The 17,150-nt window shown below is 39.3% G+C and overlaps 1 protein-coding gene across 1 annotated transcript; it reads right to left on the reverse strand.

The window, feature by feature from the left end:
* Positions 1-1,897: 1,897 nt before the first annotated feature.
* On the reverse strand, positions 1,898-16,915 carry LOC117434667 (glucose-6-phosphatase catalytic subunit 1-like). Its single transcript, XM_034057270.2, has 5 exons — positions 16,608-16,915; positions 6,546-6,655; positions 5,889-6,000; positions 4,199-4,314; positions 1,898-3,848 (listed from the first exon to the last, which is right to left on the reverse strand). Exons 1-5 carry the CDS (start codon positions 16,835-16,837, stop codon positions 3,337-3,339), a joined length of 1,080 nt encoding a protein of 359 aa, XP_033913161.1. The 5' UTR covers positions 16,838-16,915; the 3' UTR covers positions 1,898-3,336.
* Positions 16,916-17,150: the final 235 nt, after the last annotated feature.

Below are 17,150 nucleotides of genomic sequence, written 5' to 3' on the forward strand. Positions count from 1 at the left end.
ACAAATTGTACATTGTCCCTGTCAATAAACACATAAATGGGGCAGCAGTGTGGAGTAGTGGTTAGGGCTCTGGACTCTTGACCGGAGGGTTGTGGGTTCAATCCCCAGTGGGGGACACTGCTGTTGTACCCTTGAGCAAGGTACTTTACCTAGATTGCTCCAGTAAAAACCCAACTGTATAAATGGGTAATTGTATGTAAAAATAATGTGATATCTGTATAATGTGAAATAATGTGATATCTTGTAACAATTGTAAGTCGCCCTGGATAAGGGCGTCTGCTAAGAAATAAATAATAATAATAATAATAATAATAAATAAAATAATTAGCAAATGAAAAGAAAGTATGGTATTCTGTTTTTTTTAGTGCAATAAAAAAAAGCATAATTGTCCATTATGTCTTAAATTAAAAAAATGAGTTGTACTGTATAAAAATAGTAAGCCCCTGAAACCAGTTTAGGATGAAGTCGAATATACATGAATCTCACTTAAGTTAAACATCTTTTTAATAACGTTTTGCCACATTCCTCACCTCCTGCTCGGTGTCCCCCAGTTCGGAGACCCCGATCTTGCTGGGAAGCTCAGCCAGGTTGGTAACCCAAATCAGTCTGGAAGGAAAATCGTCTCCTCCTTCACCAACAGCCATATGTTAAACATATGTATATTTTTTGTGTCATTACAAGTTCTGTAATGATACTGTAGAGGTATTTCTGTTGTCACGGTGTGGCAATGCGCCCCGCCCCTGTGTGCATTTGTGTGTTATGTGTTGTATGGTGCGTGTGTTAATGTTGGTGTATAGTCATTGGTACACGGGATATAAACGGGTCTGTGTTTCACGTGTATTTAAAAAGTGTAGATTTGTATTTAGGCACGAGGAGGGCACAAATCACTTCACGTGCTGGTTAAAAGTAATATGTGAGCACGGGGTTGCACGTAATTAATTCACGTGCTGGGATTCAAGTGAATAATTAATTAGTAATTGAATCCCAGCACAATCGTATATATAGATGCATGTTTCTTTCACTCAGGGTTGGGTGTTCGAGAGTGGAGAACGGGTGAGGAGAAGGAGGAAAGTAAATATAAAGTGAAATAATCTAGAAGTGTTTGTACTCACCGTGTTTGTTTGTCTCTTCGTGCACCGTTTGTTAAGTGTTTAGTACGTTTTGTTTGTCTGTTTATTTTGGCGCAAGTGCCGTGTCCTGTTTTGTGTTTAAAACCTTTTATTTTTTGTGCTGTTTATTAAATGCTGAGCGAAACCATTCGCTCAGCTCCACCAAACCACACCTCTCTGTTGTTTTATTTCCTGCATCTGGTCTGACGCCACCCACTCCGGCCGTCTTTGTGACACACGGATATAAAACAAAGCACATTTTAAGAAGGTTTGTGTTAAGTGTATAGTGTGTTCCAGCTGGATTTGAATGCAGTGGTTCCAACAAGAGGGTTTTGCAGCAAATATTCTTATAACTCTGATACCTGACAAAGCCAAGGGATCAGTTCATTTCCATATAATGCTAGTTTAGGTTACTGTATTTCGAACATAATGCTACCTTGACATAAGTTCTATCATAAAATTTATAATCATAATTTTCAATACTGTAACTGTGCTAACAGTATGTGTCAATATACATTAAAATAGTGGGGACTGTAGGGAACGAAATTTCACATTTCGAAGAGTTAAATTGAGTGACGGTTCCTAGTCAGGATGCCCAATGTACACTACTGCCTACTGGGGGATAAGTTGATAACTAATTTCCCTTCTATGCCTGAAGCCCGATTCAAACTAGGCCTCTACATTAAACCACTGGCCCTCAGTCTCCTAAAATGTATTATTACAATATGACCTCCTTTGCTAAGCTTGAACCATGATGTTCTGTAGAACAGAAGAACAAAATGCAACTGTTAGTTTTACATTTTTTTATTATTATAAAAGCAAGCCATTTAAACTCAAAACACCCAAGAGAGGTTATTGATAACAACAGTGATAACTGCTGTAAGCTTTACAATCTTTACAAGCAGCTCCCAAAGAACCTCAAATAAATACCCCCTAACAACCTCACACTAAAATACTATATTGGCTTTCTGGGTTAAAAAGCAAACCATGTAGTAGTGCCATGGATGGCTATTGGAGAAGCAGAGCGCTCCTCTTGTGGTTTTTTATATTGTTCCATATTGTGTGGCACATGTGCTCATCAGAAAACAGCAAGTAAAAGTGTCGTATAGTTGTGTAATTAGTTAATGAGGTATTTACAATGTGTTATAGGACATGTGAAATCTTTTTGCATTTTACATTCTTCAGCGCTTATTCCCAACCGTACTCTTAAAGAGTAAGTAGATCACAAAACTGAAGTAAACCTGTTTCTAAAGTGGAAGATTACCAGATGGTGCTGGCTACTTCAAAAAAAGTTATTTAAATAGGAAAAACTAAGTCAAAAATAGCTATAATTAGAGGCTGCATATCTCTTTGTTAACTCAATGTGCCTGTAGTTATTACAGGTTTCCAACTGTTTTTCTCCTCATTAACTCTTTATTGCATAACAACATGCTGTAGGTACTTTACTCAGATATATTTAACAAATTGTTTTTCTGAATAAAATATATGTGGCAAATGGCGTTGAGCTTTTCAGACTGTTCTCATTTTCAACCATGCTTGTCCATAGGTTGTCTATTTCAAAGTTTACACTACTTATTTGAAAAGTACAGGCACACAATTCTCACAAAGTCATTAATGTTGTAAAACAATATTAAAGTGTGCCTATTTCATGTCTTATGGCAACCGACCCTATTCTCTTTGGCCTAATTCTTTCACTAATGTTCTGGATTAATGAAATATTATAGGAAATTATACAGAGTAGAGCCTCTACAATGCTTCATTCACCATCACCCATAGACTGTCTGTCTCTCATTCCTTGCCATGGCACTTACAGCTTGCTGTCTCTGTCAATGAAGGGGCCATACCATGTTTCCCTTCCCTTCATTATTGCTGTCACTTCTGATCTGCAGAGTCATCTGGTTGGCCGATGACATCATGGGGAAAACCTGTCATTCAGTGCAGAAAAAGCGTCTAGAATATCTTGCCATGTCAAGGTATCAGCTTAGATATGTTTGATATGGGGTAAAGTTGGGCAGCCTTCAGTCTGTATCAATCTTGTTCGCTGGACTGGGGAAGTGTGTAGAATAAATGAAACAACACTCACTCCAAAAGATAACAGTCGTTGAGCTGTACTTGTGTAGAGTATTCTGTGAGAATGGAAAAAGCTCACAAATTTAAAACCTCATTACAGGGTGAATAAATCCTATTCTTTGTAGCACCCTGTCCACATTAGTAGCTAGTCTGTGCTTTATAAAAGCTTCCTGTCATGCCGATTCAGCATGCTGGAAATGCAGTAAGGAATGATGGCCACAGTGGCCAGTGGCACAGCTGCGCTCTTACAGAAAGACAGCAGGTAAAACAAGGCTTCTATTTTGGTGGGGGGTTTGAAGGAGTCGAAGAGATGGAGCACCACCAGTGAGGCAGCGATACAGCCCAGCCTGAAGGGGGCGCTGTGGCCCTGCTTCCCTTGGCAGCTCTCCGTGTAGAGTGGGGAGTTGAGGGCCAGCCCCAGTCCGAAGAGGGTGCCCAGGTTGCGGAGCAGGCTGGCGAAAGGGGTGGTATCCATGTGGACCCACTCGGCTCGGACGCACCACCTCTTGGCTTTCTCCAGCGTCCAGAGCAGGTCCACTCCCAGAGCACTGAGGAGCAGGTAGAAACCCAGAGCGAAGCAGAACAGGAACAGGGTGGTGTGCAAGTACTTCTTCAGGCTGGCGCCATAGATCCACTGGATGTGGCTGAAAGCTTCGGCTACGATCATGCCTGTTAATAAAAGCATAGTGTTAGTCAAACATTCTTTATTTTTGTGCTTGTAAAATGTGCGGGATTCGTAACAATGGAGACCATAATCCTACAGCATTGCTTCAGCATTGCAATGTGAGTTTTCTCAACTATCTTTACCTAGGAGGACATCTTAGACTTAGACTATCAATTCTCATGATATCTCGTGCCATTATTTTAAAGTCAGGTTGCTAAGTCAGGATTCAAGTGCAATGCTACAGTAAAGCGCTGTAGACATCTTCAAACAAGCATTTTCTACGAAGGGCACATTGTCAGCTATTAATTCTTGCGTACTTTGAATATAAAAGCCAAAAATAAAAAGGCAAACTGACCTATGATTACCCCTGTGATGACCTGGTGTGGGAAGTGGGCAGCCAGGAAGATCCTGGACAGACAGACACAAAGCTGGACACCCCAGAACACTGACCACAGCACAGCACGCACACACCTAAGATGACATGGGAAACAGATAGCATTTAGAGAAAGTACAGTACAGTACAGCATAATCACAGCTACATGTACTAACAAATCTGTGGTTACAAAGTAATACACTTTAAAAACCACAGGTGTAAATAGTGTAATTGCAAAATATGCTTGCAGCTGGCACAACCTTGGGTGTAATTATAGTGTTACTACTGTGATGTAAAAAGTACAATTTATATTTGCTTAAATGAGAATATGCTCATTGAATGTAATGTAAGGGCAGCAGTGTGGAGTAGTGGTTAGGGCTCTGGACTCTTGACCGGAGGGTCGTGGGTTCAATCCCAGGAGGGGAACACTGCTGCTGTATCCTTGAGCAAGGTACTTTACCTAGATTTCTCTAGTAAAAACCCAACTGTATAAATGGGTAATTGTGTAAAAAAAATAATGTAATTGTATGTAAAAATAATGTGATAACTTGTAACAATTGTAAGTCGCCCTGGATAAGGGCGTCTGCTAAAAAATAAATAATAATAATTATTAAATAACTTGTCATTGATTACCAGAGAAATTTGTTTAGAGAAAATCCCCTGCTGTGTTGGGCAGTCAGACTTAAGTGGATTAGAAATTGAAATAACTCGTTTTGGTGTGTTTTACAAAGACTCCTGCTGTGAATAGCAATCAGATGTGACTTTGTTAAATTCAAATCTTTATAAGATTAAGTACCAAGCTTCAAATAGATTTTGTTTCCACCTTGTATCTTGAAACTGATAACAGGACCATGTAAAGTTCTTGCCAGACTTTGTGTCTGAAGGAATGTGAATTCCATACAAAATCTAATCAAAATGGTGTCAATGGTGACAAAAAAAGAGAGAGATGGATCAAAAAATGTGAGGAGCATCAATGAGATGAGGCTGGGGTCTGGTGGGAGAACACTCTGATGGTAGCAAATGCCAAACAAAGGGGGTTGGTACGCAGTATGACCAAGCGGGCGAGGTTACTGGGCCATCCAGAGCAGAGGTTACTCCAGCCCCTCTCAATATACCGGACATGTGGGACTGAAGTGCAGACCTAGTGTGGGACCAGAAAAACGATTGCACACTTGGGGGCAGGTCCGGTCTATTGAAGGTAAGGATGTTAAAGGTGCAACGTGACTAGTATATCCACATTTCATTATTAGTGCAATTGTTATATAAGGTGAACCCTGCCATGGGCACAGGTAGGACCTTATAATGATGTGTCGAAATATGTAGCCACATGCCCAGACTACCAGCGAGTAGCGCTGGGTCAAGTTCGCCCCGCCCCTTTAGTCCCACTGCCAATTATTTCCACCCTCTTTGAACACATTGCGATGGACATTGTAGGCCCTTTGCCAGAGTAGGGATCCCCAAAGAGATATTGACCGATCATGGAACGAACTTCTTGTCTCAAATATATATGTACTGCACAACAACTCTTAAACTCTTAAACCTGAGTCCCCTGGCATGTTTAAGCACTATAAGTCAAGACATTTGTAAAAACCTTTACATTGTAATTTATGATTGAGTGTTTGAAGATTTCAGTAATCGATAAACAATCTTAACTTGTTTGAAAAGACCTTACCAGTTTTTGATTGTGTTTAAGGGCTTGTTTTTGTGAAGCACAATGGTCAGAATGGAGGTGACCATGACGTAGTAAACTCCAGCTGCACCCATGGCGTGGCCCGAAGGACTGCCTGCAATACAACAAGCACAATATTCAGATTGCACTGTTAGAAGGTTCTGATACATCAGATCGTCGCATAGTCTTCTTTGTTTAAGACTGAATAGATTCAATTATTTTAGCCTGTCTGCATACGACATGCCTTTTAAACCCGGAATAATAATGTACTGTTAGTAATAAGGGATTATGTAATAGAATGACAGTTTTTCTACTCATTGACCACAAGGGTACAATTCATCATCATTATTATTATTATTATTATTATTATTATTATTATTATTATTATTATTATTATTATTATTATTATTATTTCTTAGCTGACGCCCTTATCCAGGGTGACTTACAATTGTTACAAGATATCACATTATTTTTACATACAATTACCCATTTATACAGTTGGGTTTTTACTGGAGCAATCTAGCTAAAGTACCTTGCTCAATGGTACAGCAGCAGTGTCCCCCACCTGGGATGAACCCACGACCCTCCGGTCAAGAGTTCAAAGCCCTAACCACTACTCCACACTGCTGCCATTAAAATGATATATTTTTTAATACTCACCGGGTCCGGTTTCACAGGTGACTAGGAACTGCTCAATGTGAGGCACTGAAGAGTTGCTGTAGTAAGTGGTCTCGTGAACCCACCAGTAGGGCCTCTGTCCAAAGAGAATCCTGATAAGAAACAAACAGGGAGAACGGAAACGTGAATAAATATCTATCTTGATATTTATGGAATAATTATAGTATTTTGTTAAAGAACCTGTGTTAATGTGCTGTGGTTAGGAGCTGTTCTTCAATTCTAGTTGCCGAGCATAGCTAGATGTAACATAGCCGAATTGTCTTTATAGAAGTAAAAGCCAGCGCCATCTGGTGATCTGATACTTTGGGAACAGGTTTCCTTTAGTTTTGCTGGGAATACACTGCTGTGCACAAGATGGTACTGGCATTTACTAAGAGAAAGACACTTTCGCCACTCTAGCCTACATTACATGTCTTTATCACAGACTCACAAAACTAAACAAAAACACAATATTTGAGTAATTGCAATAAGAACCACTGATAAATGTAAGGCTACTTATCCTTTAACCAAGCAAGGTTATCCCGTCATTAACCAGAAACCAATACATATATCTGAAATAAATCCTGACTACATTGCAAAATGATTGAGAAATGTAACAACTGAAAACATTTGATTACATTTTCAAAATATAGTTAGAGGGGCTGAAACTTTGGCTAGCTTATAGTGTTACAGAACACCATGCAAAATTTACAGAAACACATCATGACCTTTGCTGTGTCCAGTATTGTCCGTATAATAATGTTATATATTTTTTCTTACAATTCTGTTTATTCATTTTGAGGTTTTCACATGTATACAAAATTTATTATTTATTTATTTCTTAGCAGACGCCCTTATCCAGAATACAAAATCAAATACAAACCATGTGCATATAAATGGATCTATGCAGCTATATATATATATATATATATATATATATATATATATATATATATATATATATATATATATATATATATATATATGCACAGTGGCTTGCAGAAGTATTCACCCCCTACCAATAATGTCACATTTTGTTGAATTACAAATAATGTATGCACAGTTTTTCAAATGAACTTTTTTTATTCAAACCTGTAGTGGTTAAACTGAACACTATTATATGAGGAGGAGGTTAAATGTCAGCAAAACTTGCAAAGAAAATGTACAAAATTAAATTGTTGCATAAGTATTCATAAGTATTCTGAATACTTATACAATGGTTGCATAAGTATTCAGCCCCTTAAGTCAGTACTTGGTAGACGCACCTTTTGCAGCAATTACTGCTATGAGTCTTTTTGGATAGTTCTCTACTAGCTTTGCACAGTAGGATGGTGATATTTTTGCCCATTCTTCACGGGAAAATTGCTCCAGTTCTGAAAAGTTTGTTGGGGATCATTGATGGACTGCAATCTTCAAGTCTCGCCATAAATTTTCGATTGGATTCAAGTCAGGACTTGGACTGAGCCACTTAAGAACATTAATTCTCTTCTTGTTCAACCACTCCAGGGTGGCTTTGGCTTTGTGCTTCAGGTCATTGTTCTGCTGAAATGTGAATTTCCTCCCCAGTTTCAGAGTCTTGGGCCATACAGGCCAGCTTTGTGTAGGGAACGGCTTATTGTTGATGTGTGAACACTGACTCCCATCTCAGACACAGAACTTTGCAGATCTCTCAAGGTCATTGTTGGCTTCAGAGTGACATCCCAAACCAGTTTCCTGCTTGCCCAGCTGCTCGGTTTGGGAGAGCAACCTGATCTGGGTAGTGTCTGGGTGCTATGATGCATCTTCCACTTCTTAATGATGGACTTCACTGTGCTGAGATGGATAATCAGCGCCTTTGAAATTTTCTTGTACCCTTCTCCTGCTCTGTGCCTCTCTACCACTTTATCCCTGACTTGTTTCGAAAGCTCCTTGGTCTTCATGGTTGCTTTGTTGGATCACTAATTTTATGACCTTTCAAACAAATCATTTGCACCTGAGCTGATTTAGGGCTGCAGTAGAAAAGGGGTTGAATACTTATGCAAATGAGATTAATCTGTTTTTCTCTGTAAATCTTACTTATTTATATTCTATATGCATTTTTAACTTTATCAATTTGGAGTAGTTTGTGTAGATTCTACATGTAAATTAATTTGAAAGCGTCATGGAGTACGCTCAGGTGCCAACAAAATGTGAAAACTTTGCAGGGGGGTGAATACTTCTGCAAACCACTATATATATACCACGCATCAAAAGAAACTTATCACTATTATAACACATTTATTTAAAAAAAAAATAAGGTATATAAATGATGGACATTGATGAAATGTTTTTGGTTCTTTTTAATCAGTCAACCATTCATCCTTGACCATGACACGCTTGAGTGACTATGACTGAAGCATATGCACTTAATCAGCTAATTAGTGAGACAGTTGATTGGACACTGGATATGGAGTGATTTCAGCTGTTGAATTGCAAGTTTGAATAAAAGCAATAAAGAAAATCACAGAAAAAAACAATGTGCCATGTTTGTCAAGAGAGCAGCGCCTTCATGCAATCGGCATGTTGGAGGCTGGACTAGGGCAGCGTACTGTGTCTCACCGTCTTGGGTGCTCACAGCCAGCAATTTCAAACCTGGCGAGACGGTATAACCAGCAGTGTGGAGTAGTGGTTAGGGCTCTGGACTCTTGACTGGAGGGTCGTGGGTTCAATCCCAGGTGGGGGACACTGCTGCTGTACTCTTGAGCAAGGTACTTTACCTAGATTGCTCCAGTAAAAACCCAACTGTATAAATGGGTAATTGTATGTAAAAATAATGTGATATCTTGTAACAATTGTAAGTCGCCCTGGATAAGGGTGTCTGCTAAGAAATAAATAATAATAATAACCAGACACACTCTGTCAATGACAGGCCACGAACTGGGAGTCACAACACCTGCCCAAGACCGACAGATCATTTTGCAGCATCTTCGTGATGTAAATTGTTAATCAGCACAATAAAAAGTCACTGCAACTGCTCTAAAACAGAGTTTGTCATTTTTCGATCACATCTAGTGAATTTTATCCATACATTTCTTTTGATGCTCAAATATAAGTGATGTTTCTTTTGATGCTCAGTATATATACAGTATATAATATATATATATATATATATATATATATATATATATATATATATATATATATATATATATATATATATATATATATATAGTGTGGTAAAGTATGGGGTAGAATAGCAGAAGGAAGATATATTGGTCCCCTTATTGCTAGGAGCGTATACCCCATGTGCCACTGCAGGTGCAGGGGAGAGGAGAGAGGTAGTTCAGAGACAGAAAACTACATCTCCCAGAAGGCAATGGTCTAATGAGGCCAATTTGGGTACAACAAATTAGTTAATTATACAGCTGGTTACAATTAACTAATAAGGGCTGGTATAAAAGACCAGTGCAAACAGTCCTTGGTGTGGTGTTAGCAGAGGGTGTGGTTGTAAACACTACTGAAGGAAACAAGGAAACAAGGAAACAAGGAAACAAGGAAACAATGAAACAAGGAAACAAGGAGTTTTGGTAGCTCAACTGGAAATAAAGGTAAAAGCTAAAAACAGGAAGGGGAACAGGAATTAGTCCTCTCCTTTTATAGACAGGGACTAAACGAGGGAAATCACCAAAGTTAAGGTAGAGCTAAGAGAAAGCTAGGTTTTTGTTTGAATTTACTTTAAAGGGCCAGTTGCCCTATTGCTGTGTTTTGGACTGAATAAATAAAACACTTATTTATTGCGTATTATGTGTTAGTAGTCTGCCTACAACCTGGAAACCCTGGAAATTTCAGAACTGGGTGAGGATAGCAGCCTTGCCACACTACCAAAAGGGGGCGCTATATCACACATGGTGGTAGAGTGGGATATGTTTTTTTTTAACCCAATGGCAGATCATCTGAACAAATATTAATAACTTTCCAAGATGGAAGAAATCATGAAGGGCCTGGTGCAGGCTGCAGTAGCCCAACAGGAAACTAATCACCTGCTACGGCAAGAAATAAAGATCTTATTGTAAAATATGGATAAGTCAGCCAATCCAGGACCGGTTTACCCAGGACGTATAAGAGCCAGTGACCATCTGCAAAAGATGTCCCCCACAGACGATAGGGAGGCATACCTGCTCACGTTTGAGTGTACTGCGGAGAGAGAAGAATGGCCAAAAGAGAAGTGGGCGGGACTACTGGCGCCATTCCTGACCGAAGATGCGCAGAAGGTGTACTTTGACCTGGAACTAGAGGATGCCAAAGATTACGCTAAATTGCTCTTGCTCTTATTGTATTACTTGTATTGTAACACTTGAAATGTATTTGCTTACGATTGTAAGTCGCCCTGGATAAGGGCGTCTGCTAAGAAATAAATAAATAATAATAATAATAATAATAATAATAATAATAATAATAATAATAATAATAATAATAATAAATTAAAGGTTGAAATCTTGGCACGCCTCGGGATCACCCAGTCAGTCAGAGCGCAACGGTTCCACCAGTGGATGTATAGTGCAGAGAAAGCGCCACGTACTCAAATGTTTGACCTGGTACACCTAGTACGGAAGTGGCTTCAGCCTGAGACCAGCACTCCTGTGCAGATTGTCGTGTGTAGTCATGGAACGTTTCCTGAGGGGACTGCCGCCTGGACTTTGCAGATGGATTGGACAAGAGGACCCTGTCAACGCGAATGCCTTTGTTACACTTGTGGAACACCACATTGCTCCCACAGGACTAGTTTGGAATGCAGCTCCTGACCCCGACCAGAAGGAGGATCGTTCACAACGTTCCCCAATCCCAGAAACCCGCTTCAGCATCAGAAACGGTAAGACTGTTCCTGGGGAAAGGGGGGCGGAAGAGCGGCAGGTTGCTGTGAAGGGACTTGGAAAAACCCACTTCATCCTGCCACGGAGACTTCAGCCGTCTGTCTGGGTATTGTGCACAATACTCATTAAGTGTTTTCCTCTTGCGCCCCATTTTCAAATCAAACTAGTAATTGTCACTGTATATACCTATAATAGCAAAAGCTTACCCACACCTTAACCCGCTAATTTCAAAGTAGGCACTTTGAATGACAGGCGCTGTTGCTGGCAAATGAAAGTGCAGTCGGTCTTGATGACTGACAGTCATTTAAATGAATGAGAGCAAAAAATAGCGAATGGTTTACCGACGTTTATCCTATATAGATTTATTTCAGTCAAAATAAATTCTACGTTTAATGAGCTTTACTGATTAAAATCGAAAAGTAGCAAGCCTAGTCATAAGCATGCGCCAAAATTAACGCATTCTCAGGTTATGTAACACGTTCTCGGGTTAGGTATGGTTGTATAGAGCTATTTCAGCAGGATCACAACGGATTACAAAGCAGAGGAAAAATCGTTGGAAACACACACAATAAATACCAGATATGGATACATTTTTAATTCGACCATCAGAATCAAAACAACAAAACCTACAGAATGATGACACAGAACTTCCTTCAACAAGTTCAACCGTAAGGGCTGAAGAACAGCGAGGAGGTGGTGTTGTGAGTAAAAAACATAAAGCTGTTATTAACCCTGCAAAATTAAGGAACTACCAAGACAGCTACTTGAATTTTGGTTTTATTTGTATTGGAAGTGGAGATATATCTCAACCGCAGTGTGTAATTTGTGCACAAGTACTGTCCAATGAATGTTTGAAATCCTCCAAATTACCAAGCATGAAATATATAAAAAAGCAACATTCATTTTTTGAGCGAAAGGCTAAGGAACTGCTTGGTACTAAACCCGTAATGAAATCCACAATTAACACGGGTAAAAGGTTTGTAGTGTCATCGTACATAGTGGCGCAGAAAATTGCTAAATCAAAAAAATCACATACGATTGCTAAGGAGTTGATAATGCCGTGTGTCACTGAAATTGTAAAGGAAATGTTTGGAGAGCAGAAGGCGAAGGAACTGGCAAAAATACCAATGTAAAATGACACTGTCAAACGACTGATCGCTTTTATGTCCGAAGACATAGTTTTGCAGTGCATTGATCGGCTGTGTGACAATGATTTTGCTATACAACTCGATAAATCCACAAACATTTCTAAAATGTCCCATTTACTCGCCTATGTTCGGTATGTGTGGAATAAGGGAATAAAGGAAAACTTTTTGTTTTGCAAGGAGCTCAAGACAACAACAAAGTCAGACGATATTTTCAAAATGTTCGATGAAATAAGCTGGACTAATTGCACTGGGGTCTGCATGGAGCCACAGCATTGACCGGAAAGCATTCTGGTGTTGTGTAAAAAATAAAAGCTGTTGCACTTATCTGGACACTTTGCTTTTTACACCGAGAGGTGCTTGTTGCGAAAGATATTGAACCCGGTCTTCACAGTGTTCTGAACACAGCGGTAACACTTGTTAATTTGATTAAATCCAGAGCAACAAACTCCAGGTGTTTTGCTGCACTTTGTGAGGAAGTGGGCGCAGAGCACCATTCCTTGCTCGTGCATACAGAGGTGAGATGACTATCTCGAGGCAGAATGTTTACCAGTATATTTAATCTCAAGGAAGAGTTACGTACTTTCTTAGCCGATAAGAAACCCGAACTTGCCGAAGTGCTGAAAGAGGATATAAAACTATGCAAGGTGGGAGCACTCATTTTATTGCCCAGCATGAAAGAATTGACGCATTCAAAAGGAAATTACAACTCTAAAAAGTTCGTGTCTGTGGGGGGACTACTGATATGTTTGAGCTCTTACATTCTTTCATTCAGGATTGAAACAATGACTTTGATGTAATCAAACCGCAGCTGGCAGCACATCTGTCTGGTCTACAAAACAAATGTAATACTTACTTTCCTGAACTCACGACGGAACAAGCCGCTACACACCTGTGGGTTACAAACCCCATTAGTGAGAATATTGAAGCTAAACTGCCACCCTCTGTCCCATCAACGCTGTTGGAAGAGCTCATTGACATTTAATCACACAGCTCCTTCAGAACCACGTACAGTGAAAAGTCTCGGATCATCCTCCACCCCACCTCACCTCTGGATTACATCTACCCCTCTCCCTCTCCGCTCCCCTGCCCACCCCATCTACATTCAAGCATTCAAAATCCTAAATCAAAATCCTAAAAGGTATAGACAATGTCGACCCAGGGGACTTTTTTGACCTGAAAAAAGAAACAAGGACCTGGGGTCACAAATGGAGATTAGATAAAGGGGCATTCAGAACAGAAAATAGGAGGCACTTTTTTACACAGAGAATTGTGAGGGTCTGGAACCAACTCCCCTGCTGACACCCTGGGATCCTTCAAGAAGCTGCTTGATGAGATTCTCGGATCAATAAGCTACTAACAACCAAACGAGCAAGATGGGCTGAATGGCCTCCTCTCGTTTGTAAACTTTCTTATGTTCTTATGTTAAAATGAAAACAAATAATATATATTTTTTTTTTGCCTGTCCCCCCTAATTAAATCTTAATTTGTCCTGTTATATTACTTGTTTGTTATTGTTTTTGTTTTCCTCTGTTAACATTTTTATTCCTGTTGTCTTTGTTCAGTCACTTATTTATTTGTGTTAATGTGTGTAATAAAGTTTTTCCTTTTAATAAGTTACATTGTTTCATTTGGTGTTTTATAGAATATCTGAAATGGCTATATTTGTGTTGAACAGGTGGACCTCCCAATCCATATCAACAAACTGATTAATAGCGTTAAATCAAATAAATTGCTGTGGTGAAAGTCTTGAAATTAATTGGCAGATCTTTTATTCAAGCAACCAAAGTGTTATGCATTCATAGAGTAGTAATCTGGATTCTACTTTTCAAAAAAGATACAGGGGCCTACTCGTTTGGGATGGTTGCGTAAAAGATATAAACAAGACATTTACAGTGATCGTTTCATTGTAAAGTATAACCATACATATAATAGTCAAGGTATTTTAAAATGTACTTTTAATTCCTGAAGCATTACACCTCTTCATTTCACAACACAAGGAGTGAGCAAAGCAAGCAGAGCAAAGTGAAACTGATTTCAGCCTTATTTTTCACTTGTCACGTGATAGGGGTGTGACGTATTCAGCGATGACGTATTTTGAAGCTGCGTGTGAATAAGCCACCACAGCTAAGCCACCACAGGCCACCACGAGCAAGGTCTCCTGCAGTTATACACTCTTGTGTCTTTTGGTCAGTAGATTATTGTGGAGGTGGAGGTGGCTTACATTGACCGAAAATGAGCGATCAACAGACACAGCAGGGGACAGCAACGTATTTTGAGTTTACTGGTAATTAAAGAAGCTATGGAGTCTCAATGAAAGGACAGGACTTTTTTTAACTTCAGGAAGCCATGGAAAGTGCAGAACTACCTTGGAAGAAAAACTGGTGGGATTACAACAGAGGGTGCACCATATATGACTGAGCAAAAGAGTGGATTAGCTAGCAGAGTGCTGGAAAGAATTTAAGAAAGAAATGCAGAAGTACCCATTTTCTTACAAGATTCTTCATCAACAGACATTGTGTGGAAAAGTTGCAGAATTAGAACACGTAATGAGCATTGATATCAAGTATCGAGAAAAGAAGTGCCAAGTGTCCGAACAGAAGTCATAAAAAGGCACATTTCAAAGTTGTGTCTTTTTTTTTCAGTGCTGTTAAAAAGATTTTGCAATAATATATATATATTTTTTACTGTTTGAGATTTCCATTAAAAGTAAAATACTATATATATATATAGTATATATAATGTGTGTGTGTTTTTATGGTGTGGCACACCAAGTGAACAGTTTTAACTTAAATGGCCCTTGCTGCCAGATTTTTCCGTTCAAACAAATTTTCATAACCAAGTAATTCAGCAAGATTTATTTCGCGTTAGTGAATTAGTGAATCAAACAAACAAATCTGTTAAATTGATTCACTAAACTGAATGAATCAAAGGAATCAAGTAAAAAAAATTGAACTGCACATCACTAGTTTTCAGGCCAATAAATAGGTTCAAATAGCACGCCTATCTATCAGTGGTTAAAGCCTGATGTCCAAACAAACTAATTATCGCTCACTTTAATGTGCACACTACAGTTATTGCCCTTTAGTAAATACAGTGTGAATGAAGCTCATCTCATTATTCAGAGCAGGGTGTCTCATTTAAATACATTATCATGTATTACCATTCAAGTAATACATGATACTATACATAACAACCAAACGAGCAAGATGGGCTGAATGGCCTCCTCTCGTTTGTAAACCTTCTTATGTTCTTATGTTCTTAAATCACATATTCATTCTGATTACCATAGTATGGCACAATAAAATGAGTCCACCAGAATATGTCCAAATTTCACGCGATAATGAATAAAATTACAGTAGTAAATACGGAAATCATTAACCTGAAAAGTAATGGCAATTATAAAGTTTAGTGCCCTTTCATAAATGAGGCCCTATGTGCTCATGGTAATGAGTTCCATTTCATGATGAATTAATGTTAGGTCTGGGGTTTATTTTAAAGTGTGAAATGCATCAGAAAGTAATGTTTACGTCATACTGTAATCATTCAAACAGCCCCTGTGTAATTACTTTATAGATGGAACTGATAATACAGCGTTAGAGTAGACAAAGGAAAGAACTGGCACAGAGACAGAACTTCTTCCTCACCACCAAAGAGAAAGGGTGCCACTTCTTAGAGCAGAAATATGCAAGGAAGCTCACATAGCTGGATTAATGTTCAGCCCCTCCATTGATTAAATATAATGTATTCTCTTTTTTAAGTGTTGATAGTATGTACAGAGTATAATTTAAGACTCCCTTTGTGTAGCAGTTCGAGCTATTCCAGGTTTACCTGTGATCTTTAATATTAAGTAACCCGTAGAAAAGGTATGTAGTGTGATTAATCAGCTTCAAATGTGTCTAATTAGGCTCGCTCAAAAAGCTTAAATGCCTCAAACTCCTATGAAATGGGAATATTAAATGTATTCAGTTTATTGTTTTCTATTGTGTACCATAGTGCATTTCTGAGCTACTTTAATTTAAAAGCACTTCATCATTCAGGTAAAGGCACCAAAGTTTCAATCTTTCAGTGGTGGCATCTCCACTACTCACCACTTGAAGACGAGGTTGAGCCAGTCCCCGATGACGGCCACCCAGATGAGTTTGACTCCCACCGACTCGCTCAAGTGGAACCAAATGGGGAAGAAGACGAAGAAGGTGTTCCTGAGGTCTGCAGCAAAGGAGACGAACAGGAACCAGCTCTGGGAGTCTCTGTAGTGGGTCTGGAGGTACTGCACCATGCTCACTCCGGAGCTGTGGAGCAAGTCCATGCCGGCGTCCATCCTTTTCAGTAACTTGTTTCCGTGAGAAATGAACTGTGTGCTTGTGAAGGTTGTCCCTGACTGCACTGTGCATGCACTGCACTCCCTGTACTGTTATATACTGTCTGGCCCACAGGTTTGGCGCATGAACATGTATTGATCTTTGGACTTGAGAACTTGAGCCAGTGTGGTTGAACAAAAAGTTACATCAGAAGGACTGACACAAACATGTTTAGAAGAGAACAGAAAAACACCTCAGTCCACGAACAGCAGACCCAGCCCTTATTGAATTAACCCATTGCTGGCACTGGGATAGCAAACTCTCTTGTGGAAA

Source organism: Acipenser ruthenus, chromosome 28 (genome assembly GCF_902713425.1).
Source record: "Acipenser ruthenus chromosome 28, fAciRut3.2 maternal haplotype, whole genome shotgun sequence".
NCBI lineage: Eukaryota > Metazoa > Chordata > Actinopteri > Acipenseriformes > Acipenseridae > Acipenser > Acipenser ruthenus.